The sequence below is a fragment of the Schistocerca piceifrons genome, chromosome 8 (genome assembly GCF_021461385.2).
Source record: "Schistocerca piceifrons isolate TAMUIC-IGC-003096 chromosome 8, iqSchPice1.1, whole genome shotgun sequence".
In the NCBI taxonomy this organism is placed as follows: Eukaryota; Metazoa; Arthropoda; class Insecta; order Orthoptera; family Acrididae; genus Schistocerca; species Schistocerca piceifrons.
The window spans coordinates 443,559,304-443,585,767 of NC_060145.1; the positions used below are offsets into that span (position 1 = coordinate 443,559,304).

General features: G+C 46.3%; 1 protein-coding gene across 1 annotated transcript in view; it reads right to left on the bottom strand.

Moving 5' to 3' along the window:
• Positions 1–1,382: 1,382 nt before the first annotated feature.
• Positions 1,383–26,464, bottom strand: part of LOC124712432 (fatty acyl-CoA reductase 1-like) — a gene marked incomplete at its 5' end in the record, with an annotated part of 126,867 nt that continues 101,785 nt past the window's right edge. The window contains 2 exons of the mRNA XM_047242726.1: positions 1,383–1,468; positions 18,076–18,226. Of these exons, the coding sequence (XP_047098682.1) occupies positions 1,383–1,468; positions 18,076–18,226 (237 nt within the window). The remainder of the gene's footprint in view (positions 1,469–18,075; positions 18,227–26,464) is intronic.

Genomic DNA, 26,464 nt, shown 5'->3' on the forward strand with positions numbered 1-26,464 from the left:
GTAAATATGTTGCCGGCTTCCAATATTCTTGTGAGTCTAGTATGTATTTGATGATCTGTAGACAACATTGCAGGTTTAACTGTCAATGCAATTGAGAGGTCTGTGCAAAATAATTTACCGCTGAAATCCCTGTTTGCAGAAAGAAAGAAAAGGTGGATGGTGCTCCGATGCCGAAGGCATCAGTAATTCAGCGAGAAAATTAGATAAGATCCAATCATATTGCTCGACTCATTCACATCCTTAGTGCTAGGATGTAGGAGCCTCTACATTGCAGTGGGAACGCTTTTGTGTGTTGAAAGCAGGAAGGGTAACACGTGATGGACTCTGGTATCACGTTAGGACCTCTGGGAAGAGTGCATTCGACGTTATTTTGCACTATTTGCTGTTAAGCACAGTTAGACGCTTCTCTCATGCCGCGCTAGGAACAATGCACCGTGTGCTACTCTGTAACCAACGGTAAAGACACGTGCTGCCCAGAGGTGTCTCGCATACGGCAGCTGCACGAGTGCGCATTAGAGATCTGTGACGTCAGTATAACAGTGACTGTAGATCTGGAAGCAGAGGCAACTCTCAGCCGCATCCGGCGGCGGCGCACGGCGGCGCGGCGCGGGCACGCCCGCAGTGTGTGCGCTGCCGGCCGGTCGCATCGGCAACGGTGCCTAGGCGGGCACGTATTCTGAGAGCAGTTTCTCAGGTGTCGAGTACGGAAGGGACGTAGCCACATCATTCGTGCGGGCAGTGCCGTGCGGTACGACAGCTGACGTCTGTGTCACTTTGCGGGGTTGCAGGTAGCCTCCTGTGTGGTCTACTGGACAGGGGGTGGTTGACGGTGTCTGCGTATGTCGATTATGGATCTGCTGCATTATTTTGTGAGCAGGTCTGTAGGCTGCACTACGATTTATTTGGGCAGTTTACGAGTTGATTTCGTGTCTGCACATCTGTGTACTGCATTATTTAGGACAAGTCTGCACGTCTGTACTGAAATTATTTCGGTAAATTAGGAGCTGTTAGCGTGTCTTCAGAGCGTTATTCAGGAGTAGTTTACAGGTCTCTGGCATGACCCCGACCACGTGTCTTGTATCAGTGTGATAAATATACTCCATCGCTAAATAAATTGTTCCAAAATAAATAAAGTATACACCTTACCTACTCTATCCAGCAGCCCACCTGAAGATAGCGGCCAGATTCATCGCCGAAATATCGTCTAGTGAAGACATCGTATCCGGCAGCAGACCCCTGAAGAGCATAAACATAAATAGGTACTGCACCTTCATAAAGCTGCTATCCCCCGACCACTACAGTTAAATGTTATTTTGACGGTATTAATCCACAGGACAGCAGTCAAGTATGCGCAGAGTTTTAAATATCTGTATAGCTGACACTTACTGAGAAATAAGATACTCGTTGAGTCTTTCGTAGAACACGTCCTCACCGAGCCAATTGCTGAACATGCGCAAGATGGAGCCTCCTGAAAAATATGAAATGAAAGTTAGTTATAATTGTCTCCTGTAACGCATTTGCGACGGTTCGCTACGATGTGGAAGATCTCGACAGCTTCACACACAACATTCTGCATCTGTACATCTGCAGTGCAAGAGGCGAGTATTGGGAGGGCTCGAGTGAAGTTGGTTCTGTGAGAGGAGGCACTCGCCCCTCGGCGGTTTCCCTCGGAAGGCCTGCAGTGGCCAGTGGTCGCCGGCAGTAGCGCCGCCAGTGCGCAGCGACCGGCCCCGGCTGTGGGCTGTGGGGCCTGCTCTGCCCTCCCCCGCTCACCACCTTTCCTCGTCATCCGCCGTACCGCGATCGCAGGTGCCGTGTACCCGTCGAGTTGGCCTCCAGTCCAGGCAGCCTCTATTCAGTCCACTATAATTGTTGTGTCGGTAGCTGGGCCGACACCGTGAAGTTGAGATGGCTGAAAAGGCAAGCTAGACTAACGCAGACGGGCGTGATGTACTGGAACAGGATACGTAATTAATGTTAGGAAGAAAAGTACGGAGCAGGATTAATACTTATCTTTAATATCATTGTGGTACATCGATCTTGACGATACACAGGAGACTTTAAGTTCAATCACTGTATGGCTAATGGCGCCTTGCTAGTTCGTAGCCATTAACTTAGCTGATGGCTATTCTGTCTCTCGGCTAATGAGAGAGAAAGGCTTCGTACATCTGGTCGGTAGCTAGGTTCTCGTACAACTGGGGCGAGTGCTCTCTCGTATCACGAGACCTGCCTTGGTGGTGGCGCTAGGTCTGCGATTACACAGTGGCGACACGCGGGTCCGACATGTACTAAATGGACCGCGGCCGATTTAAGCTACCACCTAGCAAGTGTGGTGTCTGGCGGTGACACCACAATAATGTCAGGAATGTGGAGTCCTGATCCTGGCGGGATCCTCCAGGTCCCGCCACCTGAGAGAGGGGCAGACCGCGGTGTCCGACTCCGCGACTGGTGATTATGGCGAGGCAGCCACGTCTCCCAGTAGCGGCTGTTGTCCGTACCGTGCAGGAAACCTACACCAGACTCATGCCATACGTCACTTCGCTGCAGTCGAAGAATCGAGTGTGAACGTCACCTAGGCCACCGATCCGTCCCACCGGCTGCCTCACGAGCTAAACTGCATCGGCATTTGTGCAGCGAAGTAGAGGCTATTCTTTACCGGACGTCATTCGTAATGACCGCGTAAGGCGTGCTATTACGGAGGTAGCGTCGGTTTTCCTCTCTGCCGTGCTCGCTTCGTGACTTTCCTGTAGTACAGAACTGTTTCGTAAAAGCTCTCGGTACCCTTCGTTGCATTCGCCTTAGCCTCTCTTTCCGACGTGACGGCGTGTGCTCGATCTGAGCCGCCGCATTCTGCTGGAGTCTCGTGCCCTGGTCTCCCGAAACGCCAGTATTTTGTTTTGCCCTGACCCAGTCTCGGCGGCGAAATGTTTTCGTTACGGCCGCCTCGTGTCGACGTTGTCGCAATGCTTCGCTCTGCGACTTTGAAAATTTCCCTCGTTTTACTGTCCTATACATTAATATGAGGAGCGTCCATTCTTTGCCTCTATGACTGCTCGAAATCTGCTAGAGATACTGTGACCGAGGTGTAGGACTCGACATCGTGGGCGGTAGTGACCCGGAGCCAGGTCGACGTTGTCGCTGTTTCCGCCAGCGCTACGCTGGATTCGTGTCGGCGTCGGCAATCCGCGCAGGCGAGTCCACGCGGGGAACGTTGCTGTCAATAAACCGCTGCCTCACGGCCGCTGCGTTTCCGTCCTGACACAGACGTCCATCGCCTCGGGACTCTTCCTCTGCCGTACACGACACACGACGCTGTAAAATTTGTACACTTCTTCTGTCGCTCTCAGCGTTTTCTTAGCCCCATAAGGGCTAAAACCGTTCGCATTCTATAACACTACGTTCTCCGTTATTTTGATGTGGAGTGACATAGTGACTGTGAAGGTGACAGCGATCCACTGCTACGAAATTCTGTAAATACAACAGTCTCTTATCGCAAGAGGAGATTAGTGTTTAACGCTCTGTCGACATCGAGGTCATTAGAGACGGAACACGGGCTCGGATTAGGGAAGCGTGGAGAAGCAAAGCGGCCTTGTCCTTTCGAAGGAACCATCCCGGCATTTGCCTGAAGTGATTTAGGGAAAGCACGGAATACCTAAAGCAGGATGTCAGGACGCGGATTTAGTTCCAAGTCTCTGATCACTGTTATTTTTTTTTTAAATTCATTTACTGGTTTCAATCGTTATGATCATCTTGACGCCGATCTACAAAGGGCGTTACGATCACCTTGAGACTGATCTACAAAGAGATGTGCATATTTATGAAAATATGCAAACAGTATCGTAATATACAGGGTGCTATGAAATTTCTTTGCAAGCAAAAGACTTGTAGAGAGCGACGAGTATATAATAGCTTGAATGCAAACACACGTCCGGAAACGTACCGCTTCTGTTCTACGGCGGTTTAAAAAAAAATGGCTCTGAGCACTATGGGACTTGACATCTGAGGTCATCAGTCCCCTACAACTTAGAACTACTTAAACGTAACTAACCTAAGGACATTACACACATCCATACCCAAGGCAGGATTCGAACCTGCGACCGTAGCAGTCGCGCGGTTCCGGACTGAAGCGCCTAGAACCGCTCCGCCACAACGCCCGGATACGGCGGTTTCGATTCAGACGTATAACTCATTCACTTCTGCTTGAGGAATTGAATTAAGCGTGACACACTACCGTTATTAGGCAATAATTCCAAAGGAAGCATAACGAGACATTCATTTATCACTGAAGCACATTTCTTTGTATTAACTCTTAAACATTACGTGTTTACAATATTGCAGAACAAATAAGAACCCAACACACTTTTCGTATAGAAAGTAATGTTTAAGTTTTAATGCAAACAAAAGTGCGTAAGTGATAAATAGATGTTTAGTTATGTTTCCTTTCTGATTGTTACCTAATAACTGCACTGCGTCGCGCCTAATTCAGTTCCTCAAGCAGAAGTGGATGAACTGAAACCGTCATAGTACGGAAACGGTGTCGTATTTATACGCCGACTCCAGGCAAGCGACTTTCAAGTAAAATGTCTCACCTGTACCGGAATATACACAATCGATGTGCGAATACAGGTTGTAGACGCATGGGTCTGGCCGCGAGGCGTTCTGGAATAGCCCGACAGTGAGGCAACAGCCCGCGATAAGCGGAAAATCCTGGCTGGCCACCCGGTCCGGCATCCCGTTATACAGCTTACGGTTACACTTTTAATGTATATCGTAGAAGATTTTAGCAGGAATTTCCGAAAACCCTGTGCAAAACAAACGTTTTTGGCTACGATGCTGTTTCTAACTGTTGACAGTCCACTATTAGGTAAAAAATTTCATAAATGTGCTCTCTTTTTAGATCAAACTGAAGATTAGCACAGTTATTGAAACCGGTAAGTGATTAATCAAATATTTGCAATCAGTGATCCTTGTTGCATTAAAAAAAAAAGAGTCCTCCGTATTTCATATTGGCACCACGCATGACGCGAGGTAAGGTTTTGCAGGCATTCGCCAAACCGAAACGCACAGCCACAGAGCACAGCGTCATTCATCACTACAAATGGCTCGTTTCCGGTCAGCCAGTGTCTCAGGTGTCGTCAGTATTGACCACAGAGATGTGTGGCTCACGAGGAGGTCCTCGGCCGTTGTCCGCCATTACTTTTATTTCTCCGCCAGCAGTCATTTTGCTGGCTGGACTGCCGGTAGCGTTTTGGAAGTCACGGTCGGTTCGTTCCGCTGACTTCACGCGACGGCCCTGTTTGTCGGTAAGTGGGCCGTGCCCGGGTGCCCGGGTGCCTGGTCGCGGTTCAGCTGTGCCTGTTCCTCCGCGATCCAGTTCGACCTGTGAGGCTTTAGACAAGTTTAAATGTCCCCGACGGTGTTGTTACTCGGGTGACATCCAGTGACCGGACGCCGTTCCAAGTCACTGACCTCTCCTGACCCCCCCCCCCTCTTATACTGGCTGGTCCGCCTCTGGTGACATCTGTTGGTCGATTCCGCATTACACAGGGCTCTCTGGATGCTACTCTCCATTGCGTGACTTGTGATATAAACGGCGATTAAAATGTTTCCGCCAGAAGGCCCTACAGTCCAGAATCGGGATGCCAATAAGGCAAAATCGAAGTGATGATATACTCTTTCTATGGGCTCGATCAAACTATTCTCCCCACCAGTTTCAATAACAAGCGGCAAACAATCAGTTATCATTAACGGTAATGATTAGGGAAAGGAGTAATTCGCCCCAACGCTTCGCTTTAGATTTTGCATTTATTGTCACACACTTCAGTGTGAACCACAGAACCAGCAAGTGTAACAATGAAAGAATATTTGCACTCGTAATATTTGTTATATAACTTAAGAATTAATTAATAAACAATAGGAATCTAAAACTAGTCCTTTTTAACAAACATTTTAAGACCATAAACAATAAAGTTGAACGGTTAATAAAGTCCCATAAACTTGAGCGAAGATTACCTTTTCAGTCTCTGAATGAAGTCAGTAAGTGACATAGGGGACAATCAGACGTACATTAAATGTTATACCATTAAGGACGGTCACCCATTAAGAATTATAACCATAAATTATATTAGATTCATTTACAGCAATTAACATCAATAGCAAATAATTAAGTCACGTCTCAGCAAATTTATCAAAACCAAATCTTTCAGTTCTATAACAATGTTGGATCGTGGAATACGCCGGATTACCGACGCAGAAGGCTAAATTTTACCAAACAGGAATTTCTCCAGGCCTTGAAATATCTCAATAGTTTACAATACTTAGGTTGTCCAGAACTACTCTAATTCGCCTTTCTTGGGCATAACGGTGGAGTAGATAATTAACCTCTTATTTCATTCTCCTGGAACATTGAGCGGCGATAGACACTCGGGCAACTCTTACCCCTGCGTAGCTCGGGAAAGAGGATGGCTCCACCAGGAGGAGGAAACATTTACCCGAACTGGAAATGGAACTCGTCTAACACGAGCCACTAGGTCGGACGAAGACCAGTTGGCGATTTTTAATCATTAACCGAAGCTTGCCGGCCAGCGGACGAAAACTGCAGAGGCAAAGGTAGCTTTATTTGTGCTCCCTGGAATTGATAACTTCTGCAAATGAGATTCGATTGGAACTACCGCCGTAGTATCAATACGGGACTTGGGAGCTGAGGAGAGCAAGTCAACAACGGTCTCTACCCAATAGGCCCAACACTTCAGACAGACCGAGCAACCGACATCAGTCGTGGCTAGGCGGATTACCAAATAGAAACTCCAGCACTACTTTAAATAGAATTAAATAGAGCACTTAAATGCCACAGGGACTAAACTCCTTAACACAAGAATATATGCACAATAACGACTACAGTTATATATGCCTACATACTAAAACACAACAGACATTGTCGAACATTAACATAATCTCACATTTCAGACATCCATAAAATTAATTGGCTCTATCTCTCCACCAGACAGTACAAGGTTATTTAACATTTTGCAACGTGCTTATCCAAACAGTGACCTACGCCGTCCATGGGAAAACTAATATGGATGTCAAAGCAAATATATTACAAGGAAAAGATAGTCATATCAGATAACAAAATAAAGACAATATGGGATATAGTGAAGGAGGAGACCGGTAGAACCAGACATGAAGAGGAACAAATAGCATTAAGAGTAAATGATACATTGGTGACAGATGTGTATAGTGTTGCAGAACTTTTTAACAAACATTTTATAACTGTTACTGAAAAGATGGGGTTGTCAGGTTCGATAGATGCTGCTATGGATTACCTTAGACCAGACATTTCAAGCAACTTCCATAATATGAATTTGACCCTCACAACCCCAACAGAAATAATGTCCATCATAAAATTTTTAAAATCAAAAACATCTAATGGGTATGATGAAATATCAACAAAGTTAATTAAAGAATGTGATTCTGAGCTAAGTAACATATTAAGCTATCTGTGTAACCAGTCGTTTATCAGTGGAATATTTTCTGAATGGCTGAAATATGCTGAACTTAAGCCACTGTTTAAGAAGGGAGATAAAGAAATAGCATCAAATTTCCGTCCAATTTCACTGTTGCCAGCATTCTCAAAAATTTTCGAAAAAGTAATGTACAGTTGTCTTTATAACCATCTTATCTCAAATAACATACTGCCAAAGTCACAGTTTGGATTTCTAAAAGGTTCTGATATTGAGAAGGCTATCTACACTTACAGTGAAAATGTGCTTAATTCATTAGACAAAAAATTGGAGGCAATTGGTATATTTTGTGATCTGTCAAAGGCATTTGACTGTGTAAATCACAATATACTTTTAAGTAAACTAGAATATTATAGTGTAACAGGAAATGCTGCAAAATGGTTCAAATCTTATATCTCTGGCAGGAAACAAAGGGTGTTATTAGGAAAGAGACATGTATCAAGCTATCAGGCATCATCCAACTGGGAACTAATTACACGTGGGGTCCCACAAGGTTCCATTTTGGGGCCCTTACTTTTTCTTGTGTATATCAATGACCTTTCATCAGTAACATTACCAGATGCCAAGTTTGTTTTGTTTGCCAATGATACAAACATTGCAATAAATAGAAAATCAAGTGTAGTCTTAGAAAGATCAGCCAATAAAATATTTTTGGACATTAATCACTGGTTCCTAGCCAATTCTATGTCACTAAACTTTGAAAAAAACACACTACATGCAGTTCAGAACTTGTAAGGGGTGTCCCAAGAGTATATGTCTAACATACGATGACAAGAAGATAGAAGAAGTGGACAATGTTAAATTCTTGGGATTACAGCTTGATAATAAATTCAACTGGGAGGAGCACACCACAGAACTGCTGAAGCGTCTTAACAAATCTCTGTTTGCAATGCGAATTTTGTCAGACATAGGGGATATAAAAATGAAAAAGCTGGCATACTATGCTTACTTTCATTCCATAATGTCATATGGGATTATTTTTTGGGGTAATTCATCAAGCCAAGCTAAAGTTTTCTGGGCACAAAAACGTGCAGTAAGAATTATATGTGGTGTGAACTCAAGAACATCCTGCAGAAGCCTGTTTAGGGAACTAGGGATACTAACTACTGCTTCCCAATATATTTATTCCTTAATGAAATTTGTCATTAAAAATATATCACTTTTTCAAACCAACAGCTCAATTCATGGAATCAATACTAGAAATAAGAATAATCTTCACAAGGATTTAAAGTCACTTAGTCTTGTACAGAAAGGTGTGCATTATTCAGGAACAGACATTTTCAATAACTTGCCAGCAGCGATAAAAAGCTTAACAACTAATGAAATTCAGTTTAATAGAAGCCTAAAGGATTTATTGGTGGCCAACTCCTTCTACTCCATTGATGAATTTCTTAGTAAAACCAACTGATTTGTATATAAGTACAACATAACTTCTGCACAATTTCAGTGCAGTAATGTGTTCATTGAAAATTTGTGTGTCTGTGTGTGTGTGTGTGTAAGTATAATCTAACTTCTGCACCATTTCAGTGCAGTAATGTGTTCATTGTAAATAAGTATTACAGTAGTTGTATTACATGTTTATTACCTTATAAATAAATAAAAAACTTTTTTATTTTAAATTCAGTGCATTAGTATTTGTAAAATGACTCTTAGTGTTCATTAAAAAATGACGATAATTCCACTTGAGACCTGTGGAATGGTACATTAGCTTATTTGTTTTAGTTGTAAATATTTGTCACGTATTGTTGTTTTTCTGACAAGTTCCACATCCTGGAGGACCTCCTCACTACGGATCAATCGGAATGAAAGTAAATCTAATCTAATCTAATCTAAAGTTTGCAGAAGGTCCACAGCCAAAAATTTTTTCCTTTTGTGCTTCTTTACGACTCGCGCCTTAAGTCAGTATGGCGTACAAATGCACCATCGTTCAAGGGGACAATAACACACACGCAAGGCAGTTTCCGACCACAAACTCAAAGCAGAGAAACGTTGCCACAACACCGGGAGATTGGCCCCGACAGAGGTTATTGGCATCCGCACACGGACTTCTTAGCTTCCCCAGCCTACGAACGGAAACCGAACGTTGTGCACAGATTTACGGCCTCTCGTGTCCTCACGCCCCGGGTTTTCTGGCCCATCCAGACTAAGCATAGAGGGAGCGAGCGTCCCGCTGCAGAACACTCGTCTCCACTGCCTCCTCCGCCCTGGGCACGGCACGCAGCGCCTCCTCCCAGCGGGCGCCCTAGAGGAGGCTCCACAGCGCCCTCTAGGAAAGTGCGGAAACTCCAAACAGGAGTAAACCGAGGGAAAAACAGGACCCGCAGCAAACGACACGCTTCAAGTGAGCATTGACGCAATGATCCCAGTGACGCACCATTTCGGCAAGACACAGCCTCCTGCTGCACGTCCCCATCCGGCGGGAATCGTCGACCCTTCTGGGCCTCTTTAAGGGACCGAAGGCGCGATAATCGCGTGCCGGAGAGACCGGCACTATAGGGCTGACGATCGAGTGCCCGCCGCTTAATTCTCCCAGACCGACCGGCGCCTCGTGTCGAATTGCGACCAGCGCGGAACTTGGCGCAGCACTCCACAAGATCGTTTTCGACGGACATACTACCCCATTCGCATTCTTCACTCTCCGACGGATGTCTGCCGATGTTCATCCTGCGGCACCCGAGAAAACAATAACAGCACACTACTGCTGTTTCGACGCATTTCGTAACAAAGTCGCCATATTTTACATTTATGCATCTACCACACGAACGTCGGAAAGATACAAATGTCACACCAATCCCATTCCTACAGGTCGGTGCTTGTATACCTACATCGGAGTCGCGCTACTTTCGTGTACATTGTAGCAACGACCTCAAACGGAACCTTTTTGATCGCCTCTTACACACACATCAAAAAAAGTTTTTTATCACCTCGGTTCTGAGAGTTCCGGAACGTGTACAGAAAATTGAAATAGAGATCAACATAAATATCATTTCCGCCCTTTTTACTGCTCATGAAAACGACATATTGCATGTTGTACCACCAACCAGCAAAACCTTCAGATGGTCCAGACTGCTGTACACACCGGTACTTCTAATACCCAGTAGCACATCCTCTTGCATTGATGCACGCCTGTATTCGTCGTGGCATACTATTCACAAGTTAATCAAGGCACTGCTCGGCCAGATTGTCCCACTCCTCAACGGTGATTCGGCGTAGATCCCTCAGAGTGGTTGGTGGGTCACGTCGTCCATAAACAGCCCTTTTCAATCTATCGCAACCATGTTCGATAGGGTTCATGTCTGGAGAACATGCTGGGCACTGTAGTCGAGCGATGTCGTTATTCTGAAGGAAGTCATTCACAAGATGAGCACGATGGCGCGAATTGTCGTCCATGAAGATGAATGCCTCGCCAATATGCTGCCGATATCGTTGCACTATCGTACAGCCGTTACAGCGCCTTCCATGACCACCAGCGGCGTACTTCGGCCCCACATAATCCCACCCCAAAACAGCAGCGAACCTCCACCTTGCTGCACTCGCTGGACAGTGTGTCTAAGGCGTTCAGCCTGACCGGGTTGCCTCCAAACACGTCTCCGACGATTGTGTGGTTGAAGGCATATGCGACACTCATTGATGAAGAGAACGTGATGCCAATCCTGAGCGGTCCATTCGGCATGTTGTTGGGCCCATCTGTATCGCGCTGCATGGCGTCTCGGTTGCAAAGATGGACCTCGCCAAGCTGCGCATCATGCAGCCTATTGCGCGCAGTTGTAACATGACATCTTGTGGCAGCACGAAAAGCATTATTCGACATTGTGGCGTTGCTGTCAGGGTTCCCTCGACCCATGGACCCATGGACATCCACTGCAGTAGTAGCCCTTGTGTGGCCTAAGCGAGGCATGTTATCGACAGTTCCTGACTCTCTGTATCTCTTCCATGTCCAAACAACTTCACTTTGGTTCACTGGACACTTCCCTTGTTGAGAGCCCTTCCTGGCACAAGGTAACAATGTGGAAGCGATCGAACCGCGGTATTGACCCTCTAGGCACGGTCGAACTACAGACAACACGAGCTGTATACCTCCTTCCTTGTGGGATGACTGGAACAGATCGGCTGTCGGACCCCCTCCGTGTAATAGGAGCTGCTCGTACGTGGTTGTTTACATCTTTGGGTGGGTTTAGTGACATCTCTGAACAGTCAAAGGGACTGTGTCTGTGATACGAAATCCATATTGATGTCTATCTTCAGGAGTTCTGGGAATCGGGGTGATGCAAAAGTTTTTTTGATGTGTGTACTATCACTAGCAGGGATTCCGACTACAATCGGTCACATATAAACCTATCAACACGACAGCCTGAGAGACACGAATCGTGGCAACGAGGTAGCTGCACTGTTTATCGACTCCCAAAAAGTATTTAACTCCATAAGGCATCAATATTCACTAACGATGGTAGGATCTTGTGGTGTATATATCGAAATTTGGGACTGGATTGAGGATTTCTAATTAGGGAGCAGGTTGCATGTCATCTTCAGTGTAGGGTCGCCAATGGAAGCTGAACAACTTTGTATGTTTCATAGACAAAAATCTTCCCACTTCCACAGAATTATTTGATCTAGGAACAGCCTTCTGTGGTGTAAAGTGGCGCAAGTTGTTCGAAATTCTCAGTAACTTAGATGTAAGCTGTGGGGGAAGGAGGCCAACGGCCTCACCACAGATGTCACACCGTCAGAGTAAGGAGCTGCCAGGGGCGGTCGGCATGCTGGCGGACGGCGGTCCGGGCCTGCCAAGTGCCGCACTGGCAGCGGGCGGCCCGCACCCGGCCCTCGCGAGCCCGGCCGAGGAGCAGTGTCTCCGGTCACTAAAACTGAGATCGACTGGGGAGCGATGTGCTAATCACGTGCCCAGTGAGGTCTGTGGGCTGAGAAAACTGAAGAAAGGCATACGTAATTAGGAGTAGCAGAAATCAGAATAGCGAAAAAATTATTATCGAAGTTTGATACCACTTAGTAGATGAAAAGGCCATATGGGCACTGTAGCGTAAAGAACTAGCCAAGTACACTCAGGTGACAAAAGTCCTAGGATAGCCATTTTCAGATGGCAGTAGTATTGCATATATCAGGTACAAAACGGCAGTGCCTTGCCAAAACTGTCATTTGTACTCTGGTGATTCGTGTGAAAAGGTTTTCCAGGTGATTACGGTCGTACAACGGGGCTTAACAGACTTTGAACGCAAACTGGTAGTTGAAGTTACAGGCATGGGACATTCCATTTCGGAAATCGTTAAGGAATTCAATTTTTCCGAGATCCGCTGTGTCAGAATACCTAATTTCGGGCATTCGTTCTCACCGTGGGCAACGGAGTGGCCGAGTCCTTCACTTAACGACTAAGACCGGTGCCGTCTGCGTATAGTCGTCGGTATCAACAGACAAGCCACACTGGGCGGAATAACCGCAGAAATCAGTGTAGGACGTTCGACGGACATGTTCGTTAGGACAGTGCTGTGAAACTTGGCGTTAATGGGTGAGGGCAACAGACGAGCGACGCGACTGTGTCTGCTAACAGCACAGCATATCCTGCAGCATCTCTGCTGCGTTCGTGACCGTGCCAGTTGGACCCTACACGACCCCACGAAGCCACTGACCCAAAATGTCAACAAGGCACTGCGCAAGTTGGTCGTGGCTCCAAAATAGCGTGGGCTGCGTTTACATGTAACAGACTGGCTCCTCTGGTCCAACTCAACTGGAGATGGTTATGTGCAGCTACTAAATTTGTTTTTCCAAAATTATTTCACTGAGTAAGATTGTGACCCGCCCTTTAAATCGTCAGACGAACGTCAAAATCACAGACATTGAAACAGATGACCCAGGGATAGAAAAGCAACTGAAATGGATCGACAGAGGAGAGGCCGCCTGACCTGATGGGATACCAGAGTGTTCTAGCAGCACTGTACCGCAGGTCTCTGCTGGGAGAAAAGTGTTCCCGATCGTAGGAAAAGGCGTAGGTCATTCCCGCTCTTAAGAAGGTACGTCGAACAGATGCACCAAACTGTAGGCCTATATCGCCGTCGACAGTACGTTGCAGAGTTACGCACTTTTGGAGAGTGAGAGTCTCATTTGTAGGAATCGACACGGATCCCGCAAACGACGTTCGTGTTGCAGAGTTCTGCCGAGGAGGCGGCAGGCGGCAGGTGCGGCGCGGCGCGGCGCTGCGTGCGCCCCCTGGTCTCGAGGAACCGTGCGATACGGTTCCGGACTGCGTTCTAACCGACAAAATACGAGCTGTGCGGCTGGATAGAAGAGTTCCTCAAAAACACAACGCGGCATGTCATTGTTAATAGAGACAAATCTTCCTTCATATGTAAAACTAACTTCGCACGTACCCAAAGGGAGCGTTACAGGACCATTAATTACTTTTCACAGTATATGGTGGATGTGAAGAGTATGTGCGGAGAAACAGATTACACCTCTTTCGGGGAAATGGGGTGATTTTTCAAGAGAAAGAGATTCGCAAGCTGAGCCAGTCAATATTTCGTTGCTCCGTGCAAGCAGTTCGGATGGCACTGATTGACAGAGCTGTCGACTGTCACCGTCACGGATATTCTGTCCAACTGGTCAAAACCCTGACCCGGTTGGAGGGTCCTGCCCATAATGCTCCAAATCTTGTCGACTGGCGAAACATTCGGAGACCTCGCTAGCCAAAACAGGGTTTGTACAGCACGAAGACAAGCTGTGAAAATTCTCGCTGTGTGCAGGGGCATTATCTTGCTAAAATGTAAGCCCAGGATGATTCGCTGTGAAGGGCAACAAACCGGGGCGCAGAATATCGTCGATATACCCTATAGGGTGCCGGATGACAACCGAAGGGGTCCTGCCACGAAAACAATCGGCGCCTCAGGTCGTCCCTTGCTTGTCGGGCCTCACGGCGGACGACAGTCGAGCAGGTACTCCACCACTGTGCGGGGGAGGGGGGGGGGGGAGGGGTGTCACGAAGACGTGTCTAGAGACGTCCTGGACTGTGGTGTGATGCCAACACTATTGTCGCCCGCGATACGACTTGTCAGCCAGGAATAATGGTCCGGGGTCATCCGCAGCACCCTTCCAGTACAGCTGTATGTCGTAATTCTACAATCCGTTTTGTTGCCCATCATAATCCAGCCATCTTGGGCTCACATTTCAGCAAAACAACGCCCGTGTGCACACGGCGAGAGTTTCTACTGCTTGTCTTCGTGCCAGGAAGGTCACCAGATCTCTCCCCAATTGGAACATACGGTGCATTACGTCTCGGCATTCTGAGGATGTAGCGCTCCAATAGGGTTTGGACCTATGTCCCTCAGGAGGACATCCGAGAACTCTATCAATCAGTATCAGGCCGAATAAGTGTTTGCATAAGGGCCACTGCATCGTAGACTTGTTCTATTTGTGAAGCTCTTTCTCTTGAAAAAAAGATCCAATTTTTCTGAAATTATAATAATTTGCTTGTCTGCACACGTACATCACATCTCCTCATTTCCGTCCCATTCAGATAATTCCTTCATGACAGGTCGTTTTTATTTGTCTTAGAGCGTATAATTGACCTTGTAAATAACGTCGGAAATTCTACGCGGTTTTTCGCGTACGGCGCTGTTCTATACAGACACGTCACGACGGTTGAAATCTATAGCGAAACACACCAACACCTGCAGAGGATCTACGCTTGATGCACGGATGCGAAATTTATCCCAGATTAAACAAACGCAACACATTGCGCACGAATAGGCAGAAAAACCCGTTACTGGATGATTACACAGTTGCAGAGCAATTACCGGGAGCAGTTGCGCGCATTACATATTTGGGTGTACACGGACAGAGCGATTTGGAACGACCACATAGAACTAATCGCAGGTGGCGCTGACGCCCCGGTGAGATTCGCAGGAAGAATTCTCAGGATGTGTAGTCCACCCGACAAAAAGGCAGATAGCAATACATTCATTTGACCAATTCTTGAATATTGCTCGTCAGTGTGGGACTCGTATCGGACGTGACACAGGAAGAGCAGCGTGTTACGTCATAGACTCGTCCGGCATCCGCGAAAGCGCAGCGCAGATGCACAGCCAGACGCTGCAAAAGAGGCGCTGTGCAGAACAAAGATCTCGCTTGCGGCGTATCGAAGACGATGTGGGCCTACGTATCACTGAACTAGATTGCTATGTAATTACGTAAATATTACAATTAACATCTCGCCAATAGTCATCATTGTACAACAAATAACACTAGTAATTAAACTACTGGCCATTAAAATTGCTATACTAAGAAGAAATGCAGATGATAAACGGGTATTCATTGGACAAATATATTCTACTACAACTGACATTTGATTAGATTTTCACGTAATTTGGGTGCATAGATCCTCAGAAATCAGTACACAGAACAACCACCTCTGGCCATACTAACGGCCTTGATACGCCTAGGCATTGAGTCAGAGCTTGGATGGCGTGTACAGGTACAGCTGCCCATGCAGCTTCAACACGATACCACAGTTCATCAAGAGTAGTGACTGGCGTATTGTGACGAGGCAGTTGCTCGGCCACCATTGACTAGACGTTTTCAATTGGCGAGAGATCTGGAGAACGTGCTGACAAGGGCAGCAGCCGAACATTTTCCGTATCCAGAAAGGCCCGTACAGGACCTGCTTGGAACCGCGCGACCGCTACGGTCGCAGGTTCGAACCCTGCCTCTGGCATGGATGTGTGTGATGTCCTTAGCTTAGTTAGGTTTAAGTAGTTCTAAGTTCTAGGGGACTCATAACCTCAGAAGTTATGTCCTGTAGTGCTCAGTGCTCAGCACAGAACCATTATCCTGCTGAAATGTAGGGTTTCGCAGGGATCAAATGAAGGTTAGAGCCACGGGTCGTAATACATCTGAAATGTAACGTCCACTGTTCAAAGTGCCGTCAATGGGAACAAGAGGTGACTGAGACGTGTAACGAATGGCACTCCATACCATCACGCCAAGTGATACGCCAGTATGGCGATGACGAATACACGCTTCCAATGTGCGTTCACCGCGATGTCGCCAAACACGGATGCGACCATCGTGATGCTGCAAACAGAACCTGGATTCATCAGAAAAAATGACGGTTTGTCATTCGTGCACCCAGATTCGTCGTTGAGTACACCGTCGCAGGCGCTCCCGTCTGTGATACAGCGTCAAGGGTAACCGCAGTCATTGTCTCCGAGCTGATAGTCTAAGCTGCTGCAGACGTCGTCGAACTGTTCGTGCAGACGGTTGTTGTCTTGCAAACGTCCTCATCTGTTGACTCAGGGATCGAGACGTGGCTGCACGATCCGTTACAGCCATGCGGATAAGATGCCTGTCATCTCGACTGCTAGTGATAAAGAGGCCGTTGGGATCCAGCACGGCGTTCCGTATTACCTTCCTGAACCCACCGATTCCATATTCTGCCAACAGTCTTTGGATCTCGACCAACACGAGCAGCAATGTCGCAAGACGATAAACCCCAATCGCGATAGGCTACAATCCGGCCTTTATCAAAGTCGGAAACGTGATGGTACGCATTTCTCCTCCTTACACGAGACATCACAACAACGTTTCACCAGGCAACGCCGGTCAACTGCTGTTTGCGTATGAGAAATCGGTTGGAAACTTTCCTCTTGTCAGCACGTTGTAGGTGCCAACCTATTGTGAATGGTCTGGAAAGCTAATCATTTGCATATCATAGCATCTTCTTCCTGTCTGTTAAATTTCGCGTCTGTAGCAGGTCATGTTCGTGGTGCAGCAATTTTAAAGGCCAGTAGTGTATCAGAACTGTAAGACTAGTGACAATATTGACACGGCAAGAGAGATGGGCTAGTAGTGTTGAAATAACAACGTTAATTCATGAAATGTAACATTTTTATCACGTGAAGGCGATATTTATTGCTTTATTTACCAAAAAAAATCACACTTAGAGCGTTACACAAACGCTTTCAGTTCTTTCAGAGACTCATGTTCCGATCGAGGAAAAGTGCGGTAGACTGGCCGCTGTTGATGACCACACAGTGTCACTGTTTGTTTAGCACATTATGTTTGAAGCCATACAGGTCTCTCCTCCCCTCATCAACACAGAGTATTATAGAAAGGAAGTAAGGTTAAAAGAGACAGACAGAAAAGGCAGGATGTTTCAATAGAGGCTCAGTGAATGAGAGAAAAGAAGTGGAGAGTATCCAGAGTCCACAGTGAACTAATCTGTGGACAAGTATGTAGAAAGGAATGCTAACCCATTCTCTCTCCTCAAGCTGTGAATGCCTGGGATAGTCCTGGGTGTTTGGATCCAGTTGCACTGATTTTCGAATTAGATTCAGACTATTGTGGGATCACTGCGATTTAACCTCTCCACGGTTTGTGTTGCTGGAACGGTTCCTCAACCGTTCTGCAGTCGCGTCTCTCTCTGTCTGGGCTAACGCTTCATCTCAAATGCTAACGCACTCATCTGTTCGGTTTAATTCAAATGAGAGACATATATTCAAAAATAAGAAACTCAAATGTCACTCACTATTATCCAGGTAAACAAACATACCTTTGTTGTTAGTGATGTCATCGAAGGGGGCCGTGGTGTTTTCTTCTGTGGTCATCGGGTGCGTGTCGGCTGCCGCGTCATATTCCAGGGCCCCCGTAAACTCTTCAGCCAGGAACTGGTCACGTAGTTGCCATCCCTCTATGATGCTTCCCTGGAGAAATTTCGGTGCAGTCAGTACAAAGCTATATCCATTATAATGCGCACTGTCAGAGATGTTCTCCGAGGCACAGTGCTGGGACCAATGCTGCCCTTTGTATACGCGAACAGCACAACGATCTCTCTACCCTGCTGTAGTTATCAGATGATATCTTGCTCGCATTTAGGCCAGGCAAAAGAATGGAGTGGTCTATACACATCTGCAAGCACTAAATCTGTCGTTCCACTAAGTGTTCCTCAAGCCTCAGTGCTAGATCCACAACTGTGTCGACTACCAACCTGTCACACACCGAGCGTTCGACGTTGCTGTGGTATTTCTGGCGACGCATTGCAGGAGGAATGGCAGTTGCGCAGATAGTGAAATGTGAGCATTTTATCGTCCCTTAGACTAGGTGCTGTCCAAATCGTAGTGTTTGTCACACTGCTGTTCTCACTGTATATCTACGACACAACAACTACGCTATGCAGTTTTAGATTGCCGAGGACTTATGTCCCCGATCCGTCCCTCCACGAAAGCACACAACGATCGGTATATAAATATGGCCGTTGTAATGGTCATCCCGCTAAGTTTTGCACAGGTTTAGGCATTTTACTGTTACCGCTGTCAATCGTACATCAAGTTTTTGATTTTATGTGTAAAGACTGAAGTGGGAGCGAAAATTTGTACCGAGGCCCGGAATCGAACCCGGGTCTCCTACTTACCAGGCAGGTGTGGTAGCCACTGAGCCATCTCGGCACAGCCGTTCCCTCCACTGCACGGATTGCCCTGGCACGCCGCCATCCCCGATCTAAATTCTCACCCCCGTCCCAGTCTACTTTAAATTCCCCCTTACATACGAATCGTATATGTACGAGACCAGTAAAGTCTCTAAAATTGTGTCATTCCGTTTGTCAAATTTTTGATCGTCCAGTGGGTTGTCAGCCTGCTTTCTACAGAATTGCAAGCTTCGCAGAAAGGTGTTGTTGCGAGTACACAATTATGGATGGTGTAATATTCATTACATCAATTGTTCTTTGAGGTAAAGTGTTAGGCCCACACCAGTTCTCACTGTGCCTCGACAAGACAACATATTCCTGACAGTAGCGCAGTTTATCAGGCGCCATTCGGTACGAGCTCCCACGAAAGGACAGAGTGCTGACTACAGAGCAGTCCATGCTGCAGTGGTGCTCCTCCAGCCACAATAGAAAGTCCACCACTGTTGTGAATGCCGAACAGTGGACGATGCTGCAGTCAACAGCCGGCAGTAGACGGTATACTTCGGCAGGGCAGGAAGGCTTTGTCGTCATTAATGAACTGCAGGCGTCGTAATCGTCTTTACTTCTTCAATGCACGGCGTAATGTCCACTCCTGTTCTCACCTTATTACAATGGAACATCCAGAGTCTCATTCTAATAGAGATCATCATTTAAGTGAGATGTGCTCCCATCAAAATACTAGCTTCCTCAGTGCAAAGCTGTAGTGGTCGTAACTGTAGTTGATGTCCGAGGTTCACTACTAGACACTCGACTCTTATGACCTCGGGTAACAGGCGTGCCAAATGTCCTTCCCTGTAGGGTCCCATCAACTGACACCCTGCGTTGTTTAAATGTTGGCAGAAGTGAGGTATGCTGAGTATGGAACTCTGAGCATTCTAATGCTAATTACTCCACGCTAACCGGTGCCTTAGTGGTGTGGTGGGCTTATTACTGTTCTCACTTTAACATTGAGCTCACAAAAGTCTCGGGATAACGATATTCACATAAACAGATGGCGGCAGTATCGCGTATACAACGTATAAAAGGGCAGAGCTTTGGCGGAGCCATCCTTTGTACTCCGGCGATCCGTGTGCAGAGGTTTCCCACGTGATTACGGACGTACGAAGGGAATTAACAGACTTTGAAAACGGAATGGCAGTTCGAGCTAGACGCATGGGGCGTTCCGTCTCGATGTTTAGGGAATTCGATATTTCGAGAAAAACAGTGCCAAGAGTGTACCGAGAATACTAAATTTCAGGCATTACCTCTCACCACGGACAATGCAGTGGCCGACGGCCTTCACTTCACGACCGGGAGCAGCGGCGTTTGCATAGAGTTGTCGGTGGTGACAGACAAGCAAGATTGCGTGAAATAGCCGGAGAAATCAATTTCGGACTTACGACGAACGTATCCGTTAGAGCAGTGCGCCGAAATGTGGCGCCAGTGGGCACGCACACGACTGAAGAGAGTGCCTTTGCTAGCAGCACTGTGTCACCTGGAACGCCTCTCCTGAGTTCGTGACACTAGAAGACCGGAAAACCGTGGCCTGGTCACATCAGTCCCAATTTCGGTTGGTGAGAGCTGAAGGTAGGGTTGAGTGTGGCGCAGACCCCACGAAGCCGTCGACGAGGCACTGTGCCAGCTGTTTGCGAATTAATAAAGGTGTGGGCCGCGTCGAGTCCTACGGTCCAGATAAACCGATCAATGACTGGAAATGTTATGTTCGACTACTTGGAGACCAATTGTGGACTTCATATTACCAAACAATGATGGAATTTTTATGGATGATAGTACAGTATTTCACCAGACCACAAATATCCGCCATTGGTTTGAAGAACATTCTGGACAGTTCCGGCGAATGATTTGGCCACCTAGGTGGTCTGACAAGAATCCCATTGAACGTCGATGGGTCAGTTCGTGCACACAATCCTGCACTGGCAAGACTTCCACAGTTACGGACGGCTACAGTGGCAGCGTTGCAGACTTGCTGTGTCCACTGCACGTCGAGCTGCTGAACTACGCCAAGCAGGAGGAGGTCCGGGCACAGCTGCCCCAACGGGTTTCGTCACCCCAGATGCAGGTTATCAGGCGGCAGAATAAGGGATACAGGCAGACATCACACTATTTCTTTTTTTGTATGATAATGCATAACATGTAACAGCACACACCTCAAAGTCACAAGTAACTTGCAGCAATATTACGATTCTACTTCCGTTGCGTCATTGTCAGTTAATGCAAAGCCATAAAACTGACAGACGGAGAGAGGCAGAACGAGATGGTGGTCTAAGCGTCAGTTAGAACTGTTTTAAATGAATAATGAATTTTTGCCCTGCCGATCAACTGCTGTCTCCAGTAGCTGCATGTGGATCTCAAGGTGACGTTTAACAGACGTCGAAACCGATAATCCGCATAAACATAAAAAGGTGACCCAGTCGGTGTCTACCCTGCTACATCATGTTAAGAGTGCTCACTGAGGGCTGAGAAATCGTGTCTTCAGTTATGCTTTGCTATTACGTTGCACAGGTTTGCATGCTATAATGGAAATTTCTCCATCTAGAAGCGACTTACAAGCATCTCCATACCAGATAGTGGAGGGGCTTATGGAACTGTTGTTTAATCCAGCTGTCTGAAAAGCCTAATTATTTCCTTTTATACGCCTTGTGAAGATATAGCTATTAGTGATAAGTATTTTTTCCCCTTTTCTTGTGTCATTTCTTTCGCTTTCTTAGACCAAGTATCTTTCACGGTATAGCATAGCAGTGTTTATAAATAATGCTAAAACGTAACTGCAGTTTCTTTCTTTTTCTCTAATGGATAGACGTTTTCTTTCTTTTAAATTCTTTTGTTTTTCTCATCTGTATTTCTAACATTAACTGCGGTATGAAGAACTGCTATGTAAATCGTAGGCATGAAATAATGTCGAAAGTAACAGTGGAGCAGCAATATTAGTCAGTCAGTGCTTACGTGACAATATGGCGAGTGTTGATTTGAGATACAAAAACTTGCCGAGAAGGTGAATCGTGGAACTTGACAACTGGCGATTGGGATTATCATCCCAGTGCGTGATCAGAGTTGTAGTGATCGTTATGAATAGAAAGATCGCACAATGTGTTGCTTAATGGACTGCTTCTCAACTGGTACCGACGATGCCTACGTGAGTAGACATTGCTACCGTGTCTGAGTAACCGTTTTTACATTTAGCCTACGGCGAGAGCCAAGGCACCGTAAAACTGTTGTATTTGTCTTACGGAACTGCCGAGAATATGAAGTCGTAACTCTCGCGGTGAACGTAATTACAATTGTGGATTAGGCGCAAAGAAGTTTCACTGACCGTGAACATGTGATTCTGATAGTCATATATAAACGCGACGAACATTTACATTGCAGTCGGAAATTATCACGAATAGTGTATAAAGTGCTGAAATGATAACTAGTTGTGTATAACAAGTAATAAACGTGTACATGTTAAAACGGTGGCTTATCACCAACAATTACGTCTGTCCGAACAGTGGCCCGTTAAACTTCACCAGCTTGTAAAGCTTTACAAGCTATTGTATCAGCACACTCTGAAAGCAACCTAAAGGTATACAGTCTGGGCCTGAAGACTTGCTTTTGTTAAGTGATTTAAGTTGCTTCACTACTCCGAGGATGTCTACTTTTACGTTACTCACATTAGCAGCTGTTCTTGATTCGAATTCTGGAATATTTACTTCGTGTTCTTTGGTGAAGGAATTTCGGAAGGCTGTGTTTAGTAACTATACTTTGGCAACACTACTGTCGATAGTATTTCCATTACTATCGCCCAGAGAAGGCATCGATTGTGTCTTGGTGGTAACATACTTCAGGTTTCGACCTTCACTGTGGCCATAAACTTCGCCTTTGGGGGCTCTCGCACTTCTTCCCGAGACAAGGCCGGACATGTCAACGCGACAGCCGGTAATGCCCCAGACGGCTGGGTAGCGCTCGAGCAAAGACGCGATGCTTATATGGAGGTATGTCTCCTGTACTTAAAGCTTTCTGTGGGAAGCGCAAGACGCAGCGCCTCGAGCGCGGCTAGAAAAACGGTTGACTTCTGCCCCACCCCCGTCCACAAAACAAAAAAAAAATCTATCTTCTGCTGGCGCTCTGTCGGAATATTGGAATTTCACCGCGGCTGTTGTCGCAATCTCAGCAAAACTTGGCCAGAGATCAGACGGTGCTCAGAATCGTTACCGTCATTGGTGGATGACTTGGAGACATTCCAAAACTAGAGAGAGGAGTTAGAATTTCTGTTTCCCACGGACGATGGTGTTGCAGCATCTGTACGGCTGCACACGGGAAGATGGATCCAGCACGCTACTAAGTCTCGCTCACAGCCGACGCGCGCGCATCTGAGTTTGGGGAGTTTAATTGGTGAGGTTCGTCCAGCGACGCTGTTCACAGGAATAGTTCAGGGGCGCGGTGTTTGTTAACTTTGTGGCATTAGTCGTTTCGGTAACTGATAACCTCACTTAGATTTTTGATTTGCAGGATGCACTTTGCATCTGTGAACGGCCTTTGTTCTTCTGAGTTCACTTTCCATTAGCATTTTCTGACATGTTCTTCGCTTGATCGTTGGCAGTATTCATTACGCGATCATAAAATTGGTACCGCGATCGGAATTAGACATAATTGTTCTCTATCTTTGCATTCGTTGTAATCTTGTCGAATGTTTTTCCCGCTCGAATGCACGTCAAGAGAAATAAACACCATCGATCATAAGCACGCATTTTCATTTAATAGTTCGATGCCTCCCTTAACTCAAATGTGAGGTTGTGATGTGGCTGACCTGCATATTTCGTTCACGAACATTAACTTTTAAAGGTGTGCCTACCCCTCTTAAATTCAGACTTAATAAATCGTTATCTATTGACTGACAGATGATTTTCACGGGTTTGCAGCCGGGTTCCATCGTCCTGACGACAACACGATATTTCGGCGGACCATCTGGCCGCCATCTGCAGGTGAGATTGAGTGGACAATCACGCCGGAACTGAAGAGACCTCAGATTCGGCGGCTCCTTTATACCACGGGTACTGGCCGTTGCGCGTGCGCGAGCAACGGAAGAGCTGCCCTCTGTGAGGCGAAGAATTGCAGCGGCGCCAGCGGTGAAAAGTGTCAAAAGCGAGGAATCGCAAAATTAAAATGCAGCCGGTCGGAAACCAGACCGTTGTTGTTTCATCTGTGATAAAATAGGAATCCACGTCTTGCTTAAAGGAAATCCTTTATCTCTGTTAATAATATCATCAGACAGACGGATTGATTCTTTCAATACACAAGCCCAGTATCGGGAAGCCGAGGCAATAATTTGCGTCTCTTTAAAGAACATATTGTGCCCTTCATTAAGACAGTGTTCAGAAACGGTTGATTTTTCCGGCTGGAGCAGACGTGTATGCCGTTGATGTTCCACACATCGATCTTGAACTGTACGAATTGTCTGTCCAATGTAGGCCTCGCTGCAGTGACAGAGAATCTTGTATACCCCAGGCTTCCTCAGTCCCAAATCATCTTTAACCGATCCAAGAAGGGATCTAGTTTTGGCCAAAGGCATAAGTACGCTTTTAATATCATATTTCCTGAGGATTCTTGAAGTTTTCGAAGAAATACTTCCCACGAAGGGTAAAAAAGCAACAGATTTGGAAGTGTCCACCGTTGGTTCTCGTGGGGGTCCAAATTGAAAAGCACGAGTAATTTGGTGATCAGAATACCCATTCTGCCTGAAAACAACCTTAAGGTGATCCAACTCTTGTTTCAAGTTATCGGAATCCGAAACAGCATAAGCCCTCTTGACCAGTGTGCGTAAAACTTCCAAGCGTTGATGTTGTGGATGACAACTTGTGGCATGGAGGTAGCGGTCCGTATGCGTAGGTTTTCGGTATACACTGTGGCCCAAAGTCCCATTTTCTTTCTTATGTACTAAGACATCCAAAAAAGGTAATTTGCCATCATTTCCAATTTCCATCGTAAATTTGATTCGTGGATGAAGGCAGTTAAAATGATCCAAAAATCAATGAAGAGATTCCATTCCACGTGGCCAAACGATGAAAATATCATCCACGTATCTCAAAAAAAAATGTTGGTTTATGAGAAGATGTCCTAAGTGCCATATGCTCAAAATTTTCCATAAAGATTGATTGACTGTTTCATCACCTTTAAAAAATAATTTCGTGCGACTGCATAGGAAGCTTCACTCCGTGTTCCGACCACAGAAACTTTAATTTCGTATCTCAGGGGTGTGTAAACTACAATCACAATCACCACACCTAACACACAGTTCAGGTTGGCGTTTTTCACACATCACACACAGAAATCATTGCGTAAAGTGAAGGAAGCAACCCGAATGTTCAGCACTCGATGCCGAGTGCTCGACAAGGTACAGTGGTGTTGGAGGGGAGTGTGCGCCCGGCTTTCTGTGCCCATTACACGCAGCCAATCACGGGCGTGCCGGGAGTTTAATACGGGCTCCTGACCGCGGTCGAAATTGGGCATTGCCACATCGAATCATTGCTATAGATGGACTACATTCCAGCGATGAAGATAACGCTGCGGCCAACCTGAAGGTGTGGTCTGCGTTGCTTCAGTAGACATTGTCCTGTTGGACGTGGTGCGGCCTCGGCTTCTTCTAACCTCGGAACAGACTTACCAGACTAATTGTAACGGGACTGTTAAGTGTAATATAGTACCCAAACCACTTCTATTTTTGAGATACACAAATCATTTCCTGATGTGGAAGAAGCAGCCTGCAACTTCCGTGCTTTCCTGGTCTGCCTGTTCGACTCTCGCCTTGGCCGTCGCGACCTCCTGGTCTCCCACCCAGTCAAAACGTGCGCTGAGAGACCACAGCGCCACCAGTCTCGCAACGCGGAACCACACTTTGTCCCCACATCTCTCATCCGAGCTCAGGTCGACTCGAGTCCAGCCAGGTTACAGCCGTTTTGTTTGTCACTGGTAGCAGTTCTGTATACCAAGATTCGCAAGCACTATACCATAAATCACCTACAAATTTAATTATGCAATCTTTCTACTATACTGAATATACACTATAAGTACAGTTTCATTTTTTGTTATCTGTTACTGAAATGAACATTGCTAGTGGTAACTGAATGAAAAATTTCTCTGGGCACATTTTCTCTTCTTGTAACGGGACCCAGCGTAGTTTCTTTTTCTGTCTATTTCCTTCATCCGGCGTATTTTACAGAAGGAATGACTTACGGGGAAATGTCCAAAAACAGTATAAGATGGTCGAAAGATGCTGTTACCAGACGAAGGAGTCGTTGTCTATGAAAAATGCGATAAAAGAGCGCAAGTGATTTTACCATCATTAATAATGTCTTTCGAAAAGAAGTTCGTCTTCCCTCCTGCGATTCCCACTTCAGTTCCCGAAGCGTCTCCGTAATACTTGCGTGCTGATCGAACTTAACAAATCTGGCAGACGGCCTCTGATTTCCTACGATGTCTTCCTTTCATCCGACCTGGCGTG